Here is a 20,646-nt window from a genome sequence, read left to right as displayed (position 1 = left end):
TCTACACAAATCATTATGCAATTGCAGAATGCCTTGAGTTGGAAGGGCCCTTAGTGCCCATCCAGTTCCAACCCTCTGCCACAGGCAGGGCTCCAGCCAACAGCTCAGGCTGCCAGAGCCCCATTCAACCTGGCCTTGAGCACCTCCAGGGATGGGGCACCCACAACCCCTCTGGGCAGCCTGTTCCATAGGCAGGAAATAAAGAATGAAATTCTTAGGAAAAACTATATCCTTTTTTTTTTTTTTTTCCATCTGGAGGTGGAGAATACAGCATTTCACAACATAACTCTTCTTACGGTGCTTCCAAACCAGGTTTGCTGACTAAAGAGACTTGGGTCTTTTACAGCACAGTCCTGTGACGTCTGAGGAAAACCTTTATACTAAACAGCAGGCATTACTTTTGGAACAAGATATGACGTTATTTTATAGACAGCTGCTAAGTTGGGGACCTAAGAGCAACCTTTCTCCTCCTGAATACGGTTCCCACGCCCAAACCCCACTATCGCTGAATACAGCAGCAGGTGTCTCCGAACACACAGCGCAGCAAGAAGGCGGGTCAGCAGGTAAGAGATGTGACCAGCAGGCCGTAGATGCCGCGCTTAGGAAGACGCTTGCCGACAGCGATTTGCGCTATCCCCCTCGGCGCCGTGCCCGCTCGGAGCGCCTCATCCTCCTCAAGGCGGCCGCACCGCCAAAACGGCCGCGCCTTGGCAGGGAAGACGGCGGCTCCGCTCTCCCGCCGCAGGAGGTGGATCCCTGGGAGGCGCTTACCCCCTTCCCTCCCTCCTTCCCTCCCCCTCCGCGGCTGAGGAGGTGCCTGAGCGCGGCGGAATCCTCCCTTGTCTCATCGCGGGGAGGAGGGGCCGCCGCCTGCGGGGAAGGTAAGCGTCGGAGCGAGGGGCCCTCCACCGCCTCCCCCTTCCCCAGGCGAGGGTATGGCAACTCCGCTGGGAAGAGCGGAGGCGCGGCACTGCGGCCGAACGGCGTTCAGAACCGCTCCCGGGGCTCTAGCGGACGGCGCCGGCCGCCCCGCGGCGGGGGAGGGGACGGAAGGGGCGGCCGCTGCTCGCCTGCGCTTCCCGCCCTGCGCCCGCTGCTGTTGGCTGCGGCCCTGCGGCGGGGCGGGGCGGGGCGGTGGGCGGCTTGGCGGGAGCTGCGCTGTGTGGGGGGCGGTCGTGGGGTCCTGTCAGCGGCCGGCTGTGGGAGGATGGGAGGGTCTTGCCAGGCGGGTGTTGTGCCGCTGTCCCTCGCTTTGTGTTTTCAGTCTGTATAAATGTCTCGGACAGGAGATGTGTGTGTATTGCCACGGGTTGCGCATGGCTGGTATTGGAGGGCTCTGTCCTCAGTGTGAAGTATGAATCACAGAATCGTTTGAGTTGGGAGGGGCCCATAAGGGCCGTCTGGTCCAATTCCTCTGCAACAAACAGGGACACCTACAGCTCCATCAGGTGCTCAGAGCCCCATCCTGCCTGACTTTGGGTGTCTCCAGGGATGGGGCATCCACCGCCTCTCTGGGCAACCTCTGCCACTGCCTCACCACTCGTACTGTAAAAAACTTCTTCCTTATATCCGGTCTAAATCTCCCCTCTTTTAGTGTGATACCATTTCTCCTTGACCTATTAACAGCAGACCCTGTCTGTCCCCTTCCCTCTTACAGCCCACCTTTAGATACAGAAAGGCCACTCAGATCATCTCAGAGCCTTCCCTTTTCCATGCTGAACAGCCCCAGCTCTCAGTCTGTCCGTGTAGGGGAGGTGTTCCATCCCTGGGATCACTTCTGTGGCCCTCCTCTGGACACACTCCAGCAGGTCCGTGTCCCTCCTGTGCTGAGGACTCCACATCTGGATGCAGTACTCCAGGTGAGGCCTCACAGTGCAGAGCAGAGGCACACGATCACTTCCTCGCCCTGCTGGCCACACTGCTTTTGGATGCAGCCCAGGATAGGATTGGCTTTCTGCTGCCTGGCTGCCAGGGCACCTTGCTGGCTCTTGAAGCAGTATGAAGTTTGCAGTATGTTAGACAAGCTTAGCTCAGTGTTTGACCACAGTCTTAATGCAGAGAAAGAATAACAGAGAAGTTAAGACTTAACAATTGACAAAGGATCATTAAAGTTTGGGAGATTAGGGAATCACATTGTGTTTCCTTCTGGAGATGAAAGTTCTAATATTGATGGATAATAATAGAGGGTACAATTAGTAGAGGGATTTTACTCCTGGTTACAGACTGAGTAAGGTCCATAGACAGTTGTTTCTGCATACCATCGTGAACCATTTGGGCTGGACTAGTGGTGAAGGATGTGAGAGTAGACATGGTACACAGAGAAACAAAGAGAAAAAAACAATCCTGACGCATGTAGGTTAGGAGAGCTAATGCTGTCCAGGCATTAGAAATAAATGTGACAGTGTGACATGGACACGTGTCCATACGGTAAACTGTAAAGTAACAGGAAGAGGCGGTGTGGATAAGCTAGAATCAAGCTTAGCTAGCTTTGATGAAAAAAATTATAAGAGCTTTTGATGGTTTCTGCTATAGTCTAGAAGAGCTGGATTTGGATAAGGATAGTGCTTATTGAGTGATAGCATCAGGAATTTTGTCACCGATGGAGTTTTTTTTTCAGTACAGATGACATATAACAGCCCAGTTGTTTTCACATACATCTGCTCCAAGGGAAGGTTTGGGGTATACACCCCCCTCCTAGCCTACCTGGTCTTTTATGCTGGATTCATGGGAAACACTCCTGCAGGAGGTTTAGCTACAGCCATTGATTCATGCTGTGATAGTTAGACATGATCTAGAAAAGAACCCTTATCTTGGTGACCCAGTGTGCTGAAAAACTGTGTTAAATCTAAACAAGCCAGGTGTGTTGAAAAGAAAGGTGTGGTTTAGTGTAGTGCTTATGGGCTTGTTTAGTTAGTTTTTGTTTGATTTTGTAACTGGTAGAAGGTACATTTTGTAAATTGGAGCTTTTGGCTTAAATGGGGCTAGGAGGACCTTTCTTGGACATCTAAGGAAGTGATTAAAGATTACAGTTATAGAAACTTTCTTTTTTCCTTAACAGCTTGAGGAGAATCTGAAGTCAAAAGATGCTCGTGAGCTAGACTGATCTATGGATCAGAATTTGGCTGGGTCAGGTGACTGCTGTCTAATAACAGTTCAGGTAGGTTAGATCCCCATAGAGGAGGCATAACAACGTAGGTGCATTTGTTTTTCTGTAAATGCAAGATGGAATTTATGGTTACATAATAAAAGAAAGACCCTTTCCTGACCTGCTGTTCCAATGGCATCGATCTGCATCCAGTCAGGTTCCCCCTTGCAGGTGCAGTACTACTTAAAACCTCCTGATAAACTTAGTGAGCTGTTAGCATTGCTTAGATTCTTAAACCTTAATCATTTTCTGTACTGTGATTTCTTAAGTTGATAAAAATACAATAACCATCTACTCCTTTCACATTTATTGCATGATTTTGAACTAATTGGCTGTGCTACTTAATTAATATCTTTATTAAAGATCTTTTAAAACCAGATAATCTGAACAATCTTTTCCCCCTAAAGCTAGTTCTTTGAGCTCTCATGTTGGAAGGTCAAAATGAAGAATCAATACGTGTCAATTATACCAAATCAGTTATGTAGTAAATTACATATTATGAAGTGTTTTAAATGGACAGGAGCTAATAACTGCATCAGTTGTTAATATTTTGTTATGTTCATATCTACATGGATTACAGGAACTGAAGTGTGTTTGGAATTCGGTTTAGCAAAGAGAAACTGCTTTTCAGGTTAATTTTCTGAAAATATGGGATCAGACATTAAAAAAGAAATGCTTCAGCATCTCAGCATAGAAACAGATACGGGAATAATATGCTTTTACCAAGAAACTGTCTAAGAAAATGTTTGATTATTTTAATATCTTCAAGATCTGGTGATAATACTCTTCTATACTGCAGAAGTATGTATGTGGAAGTGACCGTGACATCCTTATGGTGGTGTTGAGCACTGAAGGTAATTTTTGTGTTCACTTTGCAAAATCTGAAACACTCGATTGCCTTCAGAAGGTGTTATTGCACTTGCAGAAGTAAGTGAAAACACTTTAAATTAAAAATATTTTTGATTGACAGTTTTAATTAGAGTTTTTTAGCTGCTGACCTTGACTTTTTTTTTTTTCCTTGTTTTCCGAACCAGCAGATGGGTGGCTGAAGCTTTCAGATGGTTTTATCAGGGTTGCTGGAGGATTTGTAGAGTGAGAAAAAAGAATTTGAGAATTGTTTCTTCTGCTTTAAACATTTTTTTCTCTGGTAGATAACGATGCATTTTTCCTGTCAGTTCCACTCTTGTTGCTCACTGGTAAACAATGCACCATTCTACGTCTGACAGCAGTTCTAAGGGGAAAAAGAGTAATTAGAATAGGGACAGGAGAAAGAAATAATGTTAGTATGGACAGTGTGCTTTATCATCTCTATTATTTAAGACTTACAAAAGTCTTATTGAATTTTATAAAACTCAGTCAGATTTTCTTGCTAGCCCAAATCTTCTCCCGGGATTGGTTTTGCAAGTGAGGGGAAGGTGTCCCAGGAATCTTCATAGGATTTTCAAAGCAGTGTTGTCACTTAGAGCAGGAATTTCACATTACACCCAGACACTTCTTTTTAAACCATCGGAGAGTTGAAAGGTCATATCTTCTGTTTCCTTTCCTGTCTTCTCATGTGTTTCAAAATGTTTTTCCTTGAAGTTTTTAGGCTTCATCAAAGTGGTACTGAAGCTGTATTAAAGGACAGTGCTGAACCTGGCTTATAAAACAGTATTCTCCCTATCTTCCTTGCTTTTGGTGTGTCCATGTTTCCTTTTTGTTTATTGTTTCCAGCTTCTTCACTGCTTTCATTTTTGGCAACAAATTTCTTTTTGGACATGATGATACTACTGGGGGAAAAAAAAAAAGGCCCCTGCAGATAGATGTTAAGTATCCAGCTCCAAAAAACCATTCTGCATGTAAGTGGACCTCTGATAACTTCAGTGGGGTATTTCTGGAGGTCTGTCCCAGCCAACAGGTACAGCTGGTTATTGTGCTAAAAGAGAAATGACATCTGACAAGATGTTTCTGGCTAAAGTTTTGTCTCTGTAGAGTGAGACAGTAACACTGTCTTAGGTCATTTTAATTCAAAATTTCTGTAGCAGCTGCCTTGAGAGGTCAAGGATGACAGTCTGGAGGACTGTCAGGATTTCAGTCTTTGAGAGGTTCATGGCTTTAGCCTCTAAATTATGTGTACCTTTGCTTTTGAAATTAGTATGCACCCAGAGGAGCTTGCATCAGGAGCTGAGAAGTCACAGTCTGGTGTCGAGAGGCAAGAAGGGAATGAGAGAAGACCATTCTTTAGTTGGAGATAGCAGCTCTTCAACCAACCACTTACTGTTTTTCAGGGTCTGCCATTTCTTGGTAATGGACAATGTTGCATCAGTGGAGGGATAAATGAAAAGCTGAGTTCTGTCAGTTTATGGTCAGCGCTGGACAAAGTATTGACGTTTCACTGTGCATGAAGAAGGATGTTAGTTGTGAATATAGACTCACATCTTTCTGGAAAGAAAATGTAATCTCTTCAGAGATTACAGAGAGCTGTCGACAATATGACCTGCTGGAAGAGACCTCTGTGGAGAAGGACCTGGGGGTCCTGATGGATGACAGGTTGGCCATGAGCCAGCAGTGTGCCCTTGTGGTCAGGAAGGCCAGTGGGATCCTGGGGTGCATTAAAAGGAGTTTGGCCAGCAGGTCAAGGAAAGCAGTCCTCCCCATCTGCACTGGTGAGGCCACGTCTGGAATACTGTGTGCAGTTCTGGGCTCCTTAGTTCAAGAAAGACAAGGGTCTTCTAGAGAGAGTACTGCAGAGGGCTGCAAAGATGGTTAAGGGCCTGGAGCATCTCCCTTATGAGAAAAGGCTGAGAAACCTGGGACTGTTCAGCCTAGAGAAAGGAGACAGGATCTTATCAGTGCTTATAAATATCTAAAGTTCAGGAGTCAAGTGGATGGGGCCAGGCTGTTTTTAGCAGCGCCCAGCTGAAAAGGGGGTAAGGGGCAGTAACTGGAACATAGGAAGTTCCATACAGACACAAGGGAAAAATTCTTTAAGACTGATAGCACACTGGAACAAGCTTCTCAGAGAGGCTGTGGAGTCACCTACGGTGCAGATATTCAAAACCCACCTGGATGCTTTCCTGTGCAACCATCTGTAGGGAGCCTGCATTAGCAGGTGGTTGGACTAGATGATCTCCAGAGGTCCCTTCCCCAACCTCTGCTCTGCGATTCTGTGATTCTGTGATTTTGTGATTACCATTCTGTCCTTTCCTGAGAGACCATTTGGACAGGTTAGCATAATTTCATGACTGCTTTTGTACGTGGCTGCTGACAAATCAAGATCAGACAAAGTTAGGTCCATTTCCTAAAGGTGTCAGCAAGTCCTTTTTTGCCTGTGACTTTTTCCTCCTGCTCTTTCCAACATCTGTGGTTAGAGTTACTGGGGCAAGATACTCCAGATAGACCTTTGGTTCAGCAGATGAGTTTCATAAAGGCTCAAATTAAGTGGGAGGAAATACTAAGTGGAGTACTGGGGGGGGGGAGGAACCTGTTGGCTTGCCAAGTTCCTAGAGAGAAAATCTGCAGGAATGTTTACATTTGAATGCGTCAGTGAACAACCTGTATAAACATTTAGTATTAAGTGATCTGGTTAGACTCTTAATGAAATCTGGCTAATAGAACCAGCATTTATGTTCCTTAACTCAATCTTATCTATACAACAAAGGCATACATAGTTTGTGCCAAGACCATGGCTGGAGCAGATCCAGAGACAGAAAAAGTCTTGACACAGACTGCCAGAGTGTGCTGTCCAGATTCTTAAATTGTACTTGGATTCCAGATAAGAGATTTGTGAAGTTTAATATAAATATTGTTGTACTGAAACGCTGTACTTCCACAAAAAAAATGATGTTTTTTCTTTTAGATCGGCACGTTAGATTTTTGGGGGAAAAGCAGCTAGTGGATATAAAGTTTTAATACATGAGAAATATATGTTGCTTACCTATTTACTTTCAAAAGTAAGTATTGCTTTTTTTTTTTTTAAAGTAATGGGTGATTATTTTAAAGTAAGGATTCTCAGGGGTTATATGGGTATTTGAAAACTTTATAGATAAATGGCCTGAATAGCTTGTCTGTAGTAGATTGGACTTTGTTTTTCTTCTGTATCTGAAGTACTCAAATGTGCACAGGTTTTATTCTTGAATCATTTGATGAAAGTACTGCCTTTCTTTTTGCTTCGCTGTATATGCAATAGTTTTTTTTCTGGAGGAAGAATTCTTAAGAGTAAGCAAATCAGTAGATCCGCAAATAAGAATGTTTCTAAGGTATGCTTAATGATTTAATGTTTTTTCTTTCTTCACTTTCAGGATCCAGTGGTCTCTGTGTACTCTTAAATCAGTTACAGGCTTTTACAAAGAACACTTTTGCAGAGGCAGAAGCGTGCATCAGAACAAATGAATTTGAATAACAGTATAAATAGATGTTAGTTGAGGTGTCCCACGTACCCCTGTAGGACTGATTGGAAATAAGATGTTTATGTTTGCAAAATATCTTGAAGAATGGAATTGCAGAGTAATTTTCTCGATTATATTTAAGATAAAGCAACTTTTGCATTTTGAGGACGTGTAAGCAACCTAGGTTCTCAATATGTTTTTGGAAGTCCAAAGAAGTAGTGGGCTGGAGAACCTTTCATTCAGTAACTGCAGTGGTCCATCCTAAGGTATCTTTATTTATACTAACGAATAAGCTGCTCTGAAAGTCAAACGATGTGCTCTTGTCTGAACAGAAGCAATTGAATTGAAATATCAGAACTTGAAGACTGATGACTATCATTTGAGCATCAAATGGCTTGCGGATGAAATGCAGAAATGCAGAGCTGTGCCTTCACTTAAATTAGAAAATTAGAAGGTTTATAAAACTTCTTTGAAGTGTGGTAGTCCTATGACGAGTAGCTGAGTAAAGTGGTAGCTACGTGTCCCTTGGATATCATTCTGCCAGCTGTCAGAATCTTACATATGATTGGTTTTCTGCGGGAGGTAAAGGCATTTTTAGATTTGGCTGGATCAGTGCACCCCCACGAAAATGGTGTGTACTGCTTTCTCATTTGTCGAGTAAAAGAAGCTTGCACAGCTTAAGAGCTGCAGGCTCGTTTGTGCATTTCTACTGAAAATGGATTTGCACAGCTTTGTGTGAGGAAATAATTTGAGGATAGTAGGGTTAGCCATTCGCATCAGGGAGGAGACATCTGATCTGAAGATTTGTTTCCTGTGGTGATGCACATCATAGAAGCCATGCAGGTCACTTACAGAGCTGGCAGTAGCTTCAGAAACAGAATGAATATTCTAACAATTCTCAGTAAATCTGAAAATGTCCAAATGTTTTTGGTTTTTTTTCACACACCGCTTTTCAGAATGAAGGTGGAATAAAAATATTTAAAGGGTTATGCCAGAAATGGGAAGTTGTAGCCATGTGCTTTTTCTTTCCTGAAAGAAATGTCTTGGAAACTTACATGGGTAAGAATACAGAAAATTGAGTCACCCATTGTTGTGCAGTTGAAAGTAAAAACAAAATTGTCTGAGCTTCATGATTTTTGATTTCTCATCCAAACAAACAGTTTGGCCTTAATATGAAATGTGTGTAGTTCTATAAAGTATTGTTGCAGCAAAATGATACGGCGATCTTAACCACACTTCTCTCTCTGCAGAGGGGCGCCAGCACAAATCCATATGGAAGATGAACCTCCTCCTTCTCGAGTCAGTGTCAAGGTCAGAGCGTGGCTTCGTGTTGAGAATTCCATGCATCTCGACCCAAGAGAAAGAAGCATTGTTATTAGCTTAGTTCATGCCAGTAGCTTTCAAGATAAACAGAAAACCAAAACTGTAGATAGAAAAGTGATACTTGCAGAAGAAACGTTACGTATGTGATCTACAAAACATTAAAGGGACAATATATCCATTTTAATTAGTTTGAATCTCTCCTTTGGCTTAAAAGCATGGTTAAGATAGTATTAAGTTTCAAAGTTGTGTTCTTCAGCTTAGTGTTTCAACAACGCAAACTTGTAATAATTAATTTTTAGAGCATAATTTGAGCATAAATATTCAAATTTTGGTCTTTTTCTTTGTACACTCTGCCTGTAGAACTTAGTGAAACACATTTAGATTCTGAGCTTCATGATAATGTGTTGATAGAATGATCAGAGTGATAGAGCTTTTAGACTGGTTATTAAACTATTTGCTGTGAGGACATGGGAAATAGATTTTGTGATCAAAACCACAGCTTTTCCTTATGGAACATGACCAGTCCTCCTTCTCCCTCCTTAGAAGTGTGTTTGCTTAAAGATTTAAATTCACAGTTAATTTACAGATTTATTTATTAAGCTTGAAATATTTCTGTCTATGCTTCTGTGTGCATTTTTTCATAATAAGTGACATTAGTCAAAAAAGTGATATCCTTACAACTGACACAGGGGACTCTAAACTAGAATTTATGCACAGCTTTGTTTCAGTCACAGATTTTATATATAAATAAATATATATAAAGATGTGTATTTTCTGTGACAGAGTATGTTGAAAGTCTGATACTTCCTAGAGGTGAGCAAGTGATACAGTCCTTACTGTTACATGGTGAACTGTAATGCAGTGATAGGAAAAATCTATTCTTACTCATCTTCAGACCCATCAGTTACTGCTACTTTTCTTTCACATCCAGAACTACTTTAATTTTAGTAAAAGAAAATTTGATGAGTGCTCCATGCGAAGTTTGCTATTAAAAGTTGATACTGCAACATTTTTCTGATTCATGCTATGCTAAAGCAGTGGAAACGTTGAGTGAAATGCAGACATTAACGAATTTCACTGTCTGGGGGAATTATTTTTCTTTTCCTTTGCTAAAAAGTTGTTGTTTCTCCTTGAATAAGGTGGAAAATGTTCTGTTATCTTTTTTGTTTTTCATATTATATATCTACCTACAGACACAAGTATTCTTAGAAAGTAATTTTTGAAACAGACAATTCCAGAAGTGAAGGATAAAGGAAAAGGTTCCTTGAGTTTTCTCAACTTTCCATTTTTAATGCATGAAAACAAATGTGTGCCTTTTTCAAAGATAAGTACATTCTTGGGCAGATTTTTCATGTTTTTTTTTTTTTAACAATAATTTTAGCACACTGTTTTCAGATTCTGGATGTATATTTTACATCTTAATATTAGAATCCTGTATTTTGAATCCTCTAACTTAGTAGTCACACTGTATGAATATAGCGAAAATGCGACCACAGCATTTAACTTCTTACATAGTAGTTGTCTTCATGCACATAGATCCTTTCTCTCTGGATCATGATATAGTTGATTTGTTTATTATAATGGTTTTGCTGTGTGTATTGTTCTAGAATTAAAATACTGTTCTGTGGTTGAGAATGCAGGTAGTGGTGTTCGTCTGAATTTATCCTTTTTATCATGCAAAGGTATATTTCTCTCTACGTAGCTATTTGATATAATTTGTCTGTAACATCAGGTCTTGGAGGCAACATTACTGTCAGCCCTGAAGATGCTGGATGTTGGGAAATGGCCAATTTTTTCCCTTTGTTCACAAGAAGAGCTCAAGTTAATTCGTCAAGCCTGTGTATTTGGCAGTGCTGGTAATGAAGTGCTGTATGTAACTGAAAATGATGAGGTAATTGTCCAAGAGTGTGTGTGAATGTGATGTATTTTGTAATATATGTGTCAAGATTCTGTGAAAGCAGGTACTGTTGCATACCTAGGAAAAGTTGCATATTGAATACCTGAACCTTTTCATTGAAAGTAAGACATTTGTGATTAAAATTATTGGCTTCCAACCACCATCAGGGAATAAAGAGAAGATGAAGGTAGACATTTCTTGGAGATGCATGGACACAACTTGGAACATAGGAAATTCCAATGCAATGTTAGAATAGTTTTTTTGCCATGACAGTGGTTACATCTTTTAGATGATGACCCTGGTGGTGGTGAAGACTCAAAGGGACATGGCCTTTAGTAAACTGATGTATGTGAAACTTGGAGTAAACTGATGTGAAACCTTTGTTGAGGAAGGGACTAGTTGGACTAATTGGCCTCTGGTAGTCTGTTCCCACCTAAGTTATGATTGTGTGATTCCTTTATAACAGGTTTTTGTGCTTGGCATGAACTGCAGTGGGTGTCTGGGAACAGGAGACATCCAAAGCACAATTGAGCCAAAGAGATTAGATTCTCTATGCGGCAAAAAGATAGCCTGTCTGAGTTATGGAAGTGGCCCTCATGTTGTTCTCGCTACAGAAGGTAGAGTATGATGCAAATACTACTTTTTCAGATTGGTTCACTTTAATTAGTCCACAGTTTCTAGGTGGACCTGTTTCACATATTTTCTGAAATTCATAGTCTCGTGTTATTTGCTTTTGTCAGGGTAAAGTCAGTAGATGAAACCTGCTACTGTAGGGAAATGCTGGTTTAGTATAGCACATTTTGCCTTGGTAGTTTTGAGGGAACCCTTAGTGAAAATATCAAATAAAGAATCTAGAGATCTGAAGGAGTTCTGTGTCAAATCTAGCTCTCCTAGAATAACAGCAGAATTTACATTTAGAAAATGATGATGATAGACAAGATGAATGTAGAACTACTATTCACTGCATCTGGACGACTGTAACTAGAGAACATCTGATTTAAAACAGATGAGAAAACTAAATATGAAAAGGTGATAGCTTCATGAGCAATAAGACCAATACACATATATTAAAGTGAATCAGAAGAATTATATCTTTAATCCAGAGGTTGTAAGTGCTGAGGAAGTACACAGGGAGTGAGCTGCAAAAAATGACCAGGCTCAGGTTCATGTTATCTCTAAGCAGCACCTTTTTTTAATTACCAAGCAGGCACACAATTCTGCAGCAGATTATTGGTCTAACGCAGTCAGACATTTCTTGCATTCTTAAATTTACTATCATGTTTCTCAAAATAAAGGGCAGGAATAATATGTTTATGTAATAAGTAGCAGCATTACAGAGTTTTTTTTTATTACAAGCATCTTTACTTATATTGCAATAGCATGAAAATTGTATTATTTGAACTTTTAAAAATGGGAAACACAGGGCCAGGGCTTATACAGAAATTTTGATTCATTCTCAGTAACAAAAACATGAACTGAAACAGAGACTCCAGACTGTCATTTCATCATTTTCTCTTCTGTTTTGCTCTATCTCCTTCCTTTTGGCTTTCTGATTTCTTTTATGAAGACTGTGTGGATATTATGGATACTATCACTTTGGGTTTGTGTTAAACACTACGTGAAGATTGTAGTAGTATATCCCTGGGACATATATATACTTAACTATGCACAATATGTTACTGAATTTGACTTTTCAGTTTGTAATTTCATGTTATGTAGTCATTGGAAAAACAGATTTTCAAATAGCTTTTTATGTTTTTGTTGCAGAAGGAGAAGTGTACACATGGGGTCATAATGCTTACAGTCAGTTGGGCAACGGTACAACAAATCATGGTTTGGTTCCCTGTCAAGTCTCTACTAACTTGGTGAACAAGAAAGTCATTGAAGTTGCTTGTGGCTCTCATCATTCTATGGTGTTAACGTCTGATGGGGAGGTGAGAAAAGCTAGAGTAAATCTCTTTTTTCTCCTTATGAAATTTGTGTATGGGTGAAACAGGAAAACACACTGCACACAGTGTATTAGTCTTCCGTCCTTCTGTCTCAGAGTGATGTTGCAACAAGAATGTTAAAGAAAAATGGAAAATCTTAGAGTTTATCTACTTCAAAGTGTATGTGGGACATTGATTTTTGTGTCACTTCTGCTTATTAAAAGAAATTACCATTTCTTCATATACTATACCCTACTGTAGATACTTAGTATCACTAAAGCTGATGTCAGTTTAAATCATGACACGTAAGAAGTTTTACCCACTGGAGGAAAAAGTGTTTCTGTCATTTACTTTGAGATGTTATTCGAATCCAGTTAGCCATTCATTGTGCTTTGGATTCTGGAAAACTAACAATGAAATCTTCCAGTATGGGTGCAACAGTCATGCTGCCTCTTACCTTTGGTAGGAAAAACATTAAAGAATGGGATATATAAATACTGTGAGTTGCATATTTTTGTTAGAAACAGTTAGATTGTAAACTTAGGTAGCTTCCCTGATCTGTAAAAGAGCACATGAACACAACCTAGATATGTGTTTCTTATACATTTAACAAATCTTTCTCTCTTGAATATGTACTTAGAGATGTCTGTTATATACCTTTCATTTATGAGAATTCATTTACAACAGGTCTACACATGGGGTTATAATAACTCAGGCCAGGTTGGATCTGGTTCAACTGCTAATCAACCAATTCCTCGAAGAGTTACCAGCTGCCTGCAAAATAAGGTAGTAGTTAACATAGCCTGTGGACAGATGTGCTCTATGGCTGTGGTGGAAAATGGAGAGGTAAGAAATGTTCACTGAATTTTCTGACTAAACTTTATTGTATGTGTCACAGCATGGAGGTCATTTAAAACCTCTCTGTAATTTGCTGCCACAGAGAAAGGAAGTATTTATTTCCAGAGTCCCTCTGACTTGCCTGCTTATACTGTTGTAAAAAAATCTTTGTCGTGAATTGGCTTGCATATCCTCACAGCGTGCTTAAACACTTGGCTTAAAAACTTAATTAAGCTTAAAAACTTAAAGACATGGGTCTTCCTACCCATAATGCTCTTACCATCTTCTTTAGAAAGAAGTTACGCTGGGAAATTTTGCCTTATGAGATTACTCAAAATTGAGCAGCGATTACTTTGTATCAGTTATGGGATTACTCAAAATTGATCAGCTATTACTTTGTATGGGCTACTGAAGTTGGCTTTGACCTGAAGGAATTCAGGGATCAAATTTAAAATCCACTTGAAAATGCAGTTCTGAAGGGGAAAAAATAGCGTTTTGAAGGTCAGGAGATATTTATAAATTTGGGGATTAAATCATAAAAGCTACACATGTGTACTTAGTATTTCAGGTTAGCTTCCTTTTCTCATACATAAAAAGGTAACTTTTTAGTACTGATTTATTGATTTTTTTCTAGTTGGTATTATGTTCCTGCAGAAATGAAGGTGCTGACTAATGTTATGTCACTCCCGTCTTTAGCAGTCATGGACAAATTAATTATCTGGTCTATACTAGAATCTTATCAATCAAGAATGTGAGAATAATCAATGAATGCTATCTTAATTTTCAGTCTTTGTATAGACACATCTAATATGAAGACAAAAAAACCGAACCAACAGAAAATGAATTTGATAGCATATGTTTGTTCTACTGCAGTATGCATCAAACCCCTCTCATACTTTCTATCTCCGTATCTGTGAGGATATGAAAGTTTTCCTATTGCTTTAGTTCACTTGAGCTGAAGATTTTGGGCAGCCTGAATGCTCTCCATATTCATCACTCCAAGCATTTCAGTTTAGACCTGGGAAGCTATTGACTGTTCGCATGAGGGCGGTGGAATATATGTCACTGAAATGATCAGCCCTCAGTGTTTTCCTTTTAAGCATTAAACTGTTCACAGTCCTACTCAAACTGCTGTGTATAGCTTCCAGCGTATACTTGGTTTAATGTGTCTTCTTTTGTGTTAGAGGATTTTTAGATGAGAAGCTAACTCTTTGAAAAAGGGAAGTATTCCTGCTGAATTTGCTCTGTGCTGGGGAAAAGCCCTATGAATCACTTGTTTTTTACTGTTATAACTTCTAAAGAGCAGGGTGAAGAGGAAGGGTTAGAATTTTGGTGAGCATATGCTTGGAAGTATCTATGTATAAAGTGCAGATCCTCAGGTGTGGGAACCTGAAATATTGAAGGAAATTATTGTTGGAAGGATGAAATAGTTATTTTCTAAAGAGTTACAGACAGCTAAAATCCCTGTCTTTGTCTTGAAGGTCTATGTCTGGGGTTACAATGGTAACGGCCAGCTGGGACTGGGCAGCAGCGGCAATCAGCCAACACCGTGCCGAATAGCAGCCTTGCAAGGCATTCGTGTACAGCGGGTACGTGTGCAATGCCCCTCTCAAACCCTTTAGGAACAACTGAAAATAAGCTAAGGAATATTCACAGAATCCTCACAGAATCATATAATGGCTTGAGTTGGAAGGGACCCCCAAGGATTGTCAAGTTCCAGCCTCCTTGCCACAGGGAGGGCCGCCAACCTCCAGATCTGGTACTAGAGCGTATCTTTTATGTGAAGGAAGTTGTTCTTTATCTCTTTGTTTAAAGTGCCATTTATCAGAATTAAAGCATATATCTTAGAATGGACCTCTGAGAAACTGTGAGCCTGTAGATTTCAGTGGGAATTTTGCCATTAATTTCAGTGAGGTGAGGATTTTACTCAAAGCAGAGTGGGCAGTTAGAAACGTTTGGTCATTTCTTTTTTTTCTTCTTGTGAAATCCAGTCTTTTTCCTTCATTTTAGTAAGCCTTCTTGGGCTACCCCATTCTTCATTAGAGCCCATCTTTTTTTTCTTTTTTTCTGGGAAAATGCCACAGTTTAGCTTTCTGTCCTTCTGGAAGACTTAATGCCACTTTTAGAATTGAACTTCAGCTACCGTGACTAGTGGGTGTTTGAACTTAGAACAAATCATCTCTAGGTGCTTTTGGTCAACAGCTGGTATGATTCCATAGTAGGTCTTGAACTTGAGTGGTTTTTACACTGTACCAAAGGACTGAGCTTCCATCAATGTGACTAGTAAACCAGTAGCTTCATGTTACCAGTTAGAAATATTTAAAGTAAATGCAGAATGTATACTGAAAGTTTTAAACTGATCTATCCAAAATAGAGGACTCTATCATATCTATCATATCTCATTATTCATGGATGTCAGTGGACTGCATGTTCTTACAGTGTAGCTGCTTTGCAGGCTGTATTATTATTCATGAGCCAGTTTTGAACAAGGCAAATTGGTTTTAGATGGAGTTTTATCTCTTCTCTCTCCTTCCTGAATAGCTGTTTTGCATGAGCACTGGTGGTCCTCAGGCCCACAGGTGGAGAGTTTCCTTCCAGTGATGTAAATTATCTCCACAGAGGGTCCAGTTAGCACCAGAGCTGGCACAGGGAGCTGCTTTTGTGTAGTCAGCAGTCAGAGAGACCTCACATATTTTTACAGTGGTAAGCTGTTCAGGTTGGAGCAATTGCCCATAGGGCAGGGTCAGGGCAAGAGTTGGCCTGTCCTTTTTCAGCATACTGTCTGTTTGCCCTGTAGCCTTCCTTCTTTCTCAGTTCCTAGCTGTTCTTTTTTGTACTCTTGAGATTATATAATTTATTTTTCCTCAGTCACTTTTCTCCTTTGCTTTCCATTTTAATAATCTTACCTCTATTTGTCATTCTTATTAGCTGTCTTTATAATGGCCTAGAATCAGTGACATTAATGTATAACATAACATACATCTGTCTGTATTAAATTCCTATTACATAAAAAAGATTTTCCTGTTTGTTATTCCTTACAGGTTGCCTGTGGCTGTGCACATACATTAGTGCTAACAGATGAAGGTCAGATTTATGCCTGGGGAGCCAATTCATATGGCCAGTTGGGTACTGGGAATAAAAGCAACCAGTCTTACCCTACTACGGTTACTGTGGATAAGGACAGGTAATACTTATATATTCAAGCAGTCAGACATTAGTTGGCATACTTTCAAAAGAGCTACAAAAAATTATGGTGTTTTTAATCTATTTCTTGCAAGAAATAGCCTATCATTTTTTACCTATCATTCATGGTTCCTTTGCTAAACGCGAACGGATTGAAAGTCTGTCTGACACACAAAATCAGTGCATCAAAGTTTGATTTTCACTAAAAGTGCTTGAATCCATCCTATAACCACCCTTGAGAAAGAGAAACTGAATGTTCTGGGCTTTAATGTGATATTTTCTGCTTCGGTTCACTCTGTACCACGTAGGTCTTAATTGCATTTTCTCTTTGGTCATTGCATTGTTTGAAGTCAACAATAAAAGCTTTATTGCCTCTGAACAGAAATTGTATTCTAATACGCTACGCTTGACAAGGAATACACACAAGGAGTGGACATCTGCAATTTGTGTTATATCTGCTATTAAACCCAGCTCATAGCCCAGGGGAGAGAGAAAGGGAAGTGTTTCCTCTTGCTGTCGCTGGTTGAAAATTAAGCTTAGATTTTTACAGATCAAATACTTTACCTCAGTCATTGATGGGTAGTGGGGTGATTCTTTCTATTGCTAATTCAAAACCACGTATTTATATGGGCTGATGTTTAAGTCTGTTCTGTGCTGCTGGGGTATTGACTTTGGCCTCCTACTGTGGATAATAAGAAAAGTGTGATGACCCTTTAAAGATGTCTGTGACTGTTACCGTAATGAAGAGAGAGGGAGCTCCTCTGCGGCGATGAGACATGGCCTGATTTTGCACATTGCTATTTCTTTGTGTTTGTGCTTTTGCTTAAAATTAAAGTGATTTTTTTTTTCCCAGACACTTTGGCTGCAGTTGAAATGTTACCACGTTTTAGTATGGATTTTAATACTCTGTATTGCCTTTCCCTTCTCTTTGCCAGAATATATATTCCTGGTGTGAGTGAGAATATTACCTCGCTAAAGCCTGCAGGATTTGTACATGCAGCCTTAAACCAGTTGTTTCCCAGCTACTTTCCCCAGGCAGCTGGAAAAACAAGCAAACAAGTGGTAGTTCAGACTGCAGAACAGAGGACTGTGCAGTGCTGTACACAGCGGGATTTATGAAATCCTAAATCAACTTTAGGATTACTGTGATAGCCTACCGTAACTAGAATGCATGTGGAAACAGCATTCAGTGCTCTGTTTGGTTTTACTTTTTTTGTTTTCAGAATGAAAGTCTGTTAAATGTAAGCACTAAGAAACGTCTGAGTAGCGACACTTCAGCATTTTAATTAAAAGAAAGCTGTTTAGGTTGTTAGTTTATGGCCATTTCTCAAATCCTTCTTCACCACAGCTTAATGCAACAGCTCACCTCGCTGTGCAGGACCACCGAAGGCGAGCAGACTTGGAACTCACCGTGGCTTTGTCTGAGGGAGCCAAGGGGTCAGCAGAACACGTGCTGCAGCCTAGTGCTCTGCTGCAGCACTGCTTGTCCTGTCCTACTTGCCTGACTCCCCAGATGCTTTCTCACCAAGAAACGTTCTGAGTGCACACTGTTTAAAGAAACACTGATAACTGTTTTAATTTTGCTACTTATGATAGGAGAACATTCTTGCCATCTGAAGTGCATGTGTGCTTGTAGATGCGTTTTGCACCGGGGAAATGCGGGAAGTATGAGCTTTTTCACTGCGTTTTGTTCTTATGACAGTGACTTGCTTTTCTTCTTTTTCTGCTTATAAATATAGAGTTGTAGAGATTGCAGCCTGCCACTCTGCTCACACTTCGGCTGCCAAGACGCAGAGCGGCCAGGTGTACATGTGGGGCCAGTGCCGCGGCCAGTCTGTGGTCCTTCCCCACCTCACTCACTTTGCCTGCACTGACGATGTGTTTGCTTGCTTTGCTACCCCTGCTGTTACGTGGCGTCTTCTCTCAGTAGGTGAGCTTAAATATTTTTGGTTTAATGTTAATAAAGTTAATAAAATTAAGTGCATAAGACAGATGTGCCTGTGTTTGAAGCTTAAACTTATATTATTGCAAAAAATCATCCCAGGAGTTCTAAGTTGTGAATTTATAAATGTATGGAATTATAAAAATTGGTAGACCCTAATGGGACAGCAAAATGATTGCCTAATTATTGGTGCAGTTTGCTTCTATGGGGAATGTCATGGTTCTTTATGTGTTTTAAGTGCATTTTTTTGTTGGCAAAAGAGGCAAGTTACTGGATCTCAGATACCTGTTTATTATTATTAAAATCATAGAATCATGGAATGTTCTGTATTGGAAGGAACCTTAAAGCCCATCCAGTTCCTTCCCCTTGCCGTGGGCAGTGCCACCCAGCAGCTCAGGCTGCCCAGTGCCCCATCCAACCAGGCCTTGAGTACCTCCAGGGATGGGGCACCCACATCTCTTGGCAGCTGTGCCAGTGCCTCGCTGCCCTCTGAAGAATATCTTCCTGATGTCTAATCTAAACATACTCTTTCAGTTTAAAACCGTTACCCCTTGTCTTTTCACTACACTCTCTGATAAAGAATCTCTCCCCATTTTCTGGTAGGCCCCCTTTAAGCACTGAGAATGAATGTTCTTTCTTGTGTCTCATATTCCAGCTTATCCTCAGTGCAGTTCTCTTCTTAGTTTCCCTTCCACTTTTCCACATTTCTCTTCAGTTTAGTGCAGAGTACTGAGGAATTTTTCAAAGGAGAGCAGAGAAGGATAAGAAGTAAAAACTGCCTCTTCCACATTTCACTCATCTCAGAAAGACAGCTACAAACAAAAGCACCTATTTTCTCTGTAAGAATTTCATAGCTTCACCCCACTTTATTTATCTTACCTTGGACTGTAGAAGTCACCTGGAGATGCATATGGATGGACATCTCAGTTGTTATTTGACTTTGAACATTCATAACTACATCCTGCTGAATCTTCTGAACTCTTACAGTAGAGCTTCAACTTTGCATTGGTCGTTAAAGTCATTGCACTTGCTCAGATAGCAGAGGTGTGAACCTACCTCGTACAGAATAACACTAACAAAGTGGTTTTACAGTGTTGTTATCTTAGAAGGATTTATTATTATTATTTCATTGGTTTTTTTCCCCTCATCCTTTCACCTGGAGTCCAAAGCACTTATGTCATTATTATGCTCATAACTCCTTATTGGTACATTTTCTTGAACATATTCCTGAGCAATTTCATTCCCTCTAAATGAAAGTATAGTGGTATCAAAGTGTGTGTGTTGTTTTTTCTAATGCTTGTGGTGGAGGTGTTTCCCTTTTCAAATGAATGCTGTTTTTATCTATAGCCTGGTAGGCCGAGCATTGCCAATCCACAAAATCGGTATAAACCAATAATATGTGGTCTAATCCTAAGAAGGAAATGTTCTCTAGCATAAGAATGATGTTTGAGGTTTTTAATTTGATAATGTTATTAAAGAAAATAGTTATTTAAGGCTACCTAATATTATGGAGAATCAGTTCAGGATCAGAACTGGAACCGGTTCAGGAGATGTCTAAGTGGACAACAGGTGGCATTTCAAAGCTGTTAACTTCACAATGCAAGTGTTGCAGTGCCACAGTGGGATGTAGGTACATATGTGGCACACAGAAATATATTCACCCAAAGAATGTTGCTAAGACCAAAACCCAAAGGAGAGCGCTTTCTGAGTAGAGTGGTAGCTGTTGATATCCACTCTGAACTGTATTGCACTGGTCAGTTTTATACACAGTGGCTTATTTCTGCTTTGAGGTAATGCCTCCTCATGGGAATGTTTTAGAAAATCATACTCTGAGTTTTATTGACCTTTTGGGTATCTTACAATGAGCAACACCTTATATTTAGAATGATTTATGCACTGACAACTGATAGCATTTCCTATCAGATGCAGTATTAGAATTCTGAGACCATTAATTCATTTTATTATGGTCTTGTACAGATGAGGTAGAGGAAGAGGGACTTACTTTTGTTTCTGAGGCCTTGTTT

The 20,646-nt window shown here is 40.3% G+C and overlaps 1 protein-coding gene across 20 annotated transcripts in view; it reads left to right on the top strand.

The window, feature by feature from the left end:
- Positions 1–794: 794 nt before the first annotated feature.
- Positions 795–20,646, top strand: part of RCBTB2 (RCC1 and BTB domain containing protein 2) — a 29,553-nt gene continuing 9,701 nt past the window's right edge. The window contains exons 1-14 of one of the 20 annotated variants that reach the window (XM_046914613.1): positions 795–881; positions 3,059–3,157; positions 3,915–3,999; positions 5,413–6,351; positions 6,984–7,077; positions 7,426–7,778; positions 8,763–8,937; positions 10,568–10,726; positions 11,199–11,349; positions 12,500–12,666; positions 13,348–13,506; positions 14,979–15,086; positions 16,539–16,681; positions 18,420–18,610. In XM_046914613.1, coding sequence (XP_046770569.1) covers positions 8,785–8,937; positions 10,568–10,726; positions 11,199–11,349; positions 12,500–12,666; positions 13,348–13,506; positions 14,979–15,086; positions 16,539–16,681; positions 18,420–18,610 — 1,231 coding nt within the window. In that variant the 5' untranslated portion in view covers positions 795–881; positions 3,059–3,157; positions 3,915–3,999; ... (2 more) ...; positions 7,426–7,778; positions 8,763–8,784. Of the gene's footprint in view, positions 882–1,657; positions 1,860–3,058; positions 3,158–3,914; positions 4,000–5,412; positions 6,352–6,983; positions 7,078–7,425; positions 7,779–8,762; positions 8,938–10,567; positions 10,727–11,198; positions 11,350–12,499; positions 12,667–13,347; positions 13,507–14,978; positions 15,087–16,538; positions 16,682–18,419; positions 18,611–20,646 lie in introns of all 20 variants that reach the window. The other 19 variants (XM_046914603.1, XM_046914596.1, XM_025146811.3 and 16 more) reach the window with 19 other exon arrangements.

This window comes from Gallus gallus, chromosome 1 (assembly GCF_016699485.2).
Source record: "Gallus gallus isolate bGalGal1 chromosome 1, bGalGal1.mat.broiler.GRCg7b, whole genome shotgun sequence".
Classification (NCBI taxonomy): domain Eukaryota; kingdom Metazoa; phylum Chordata; class Aves; order Galliformes; family Phasianidae; genus Gallus; species Gallus gallus.
This window is presented reverse-complemented; position numbering and strand designations above follow the sequence as displayed.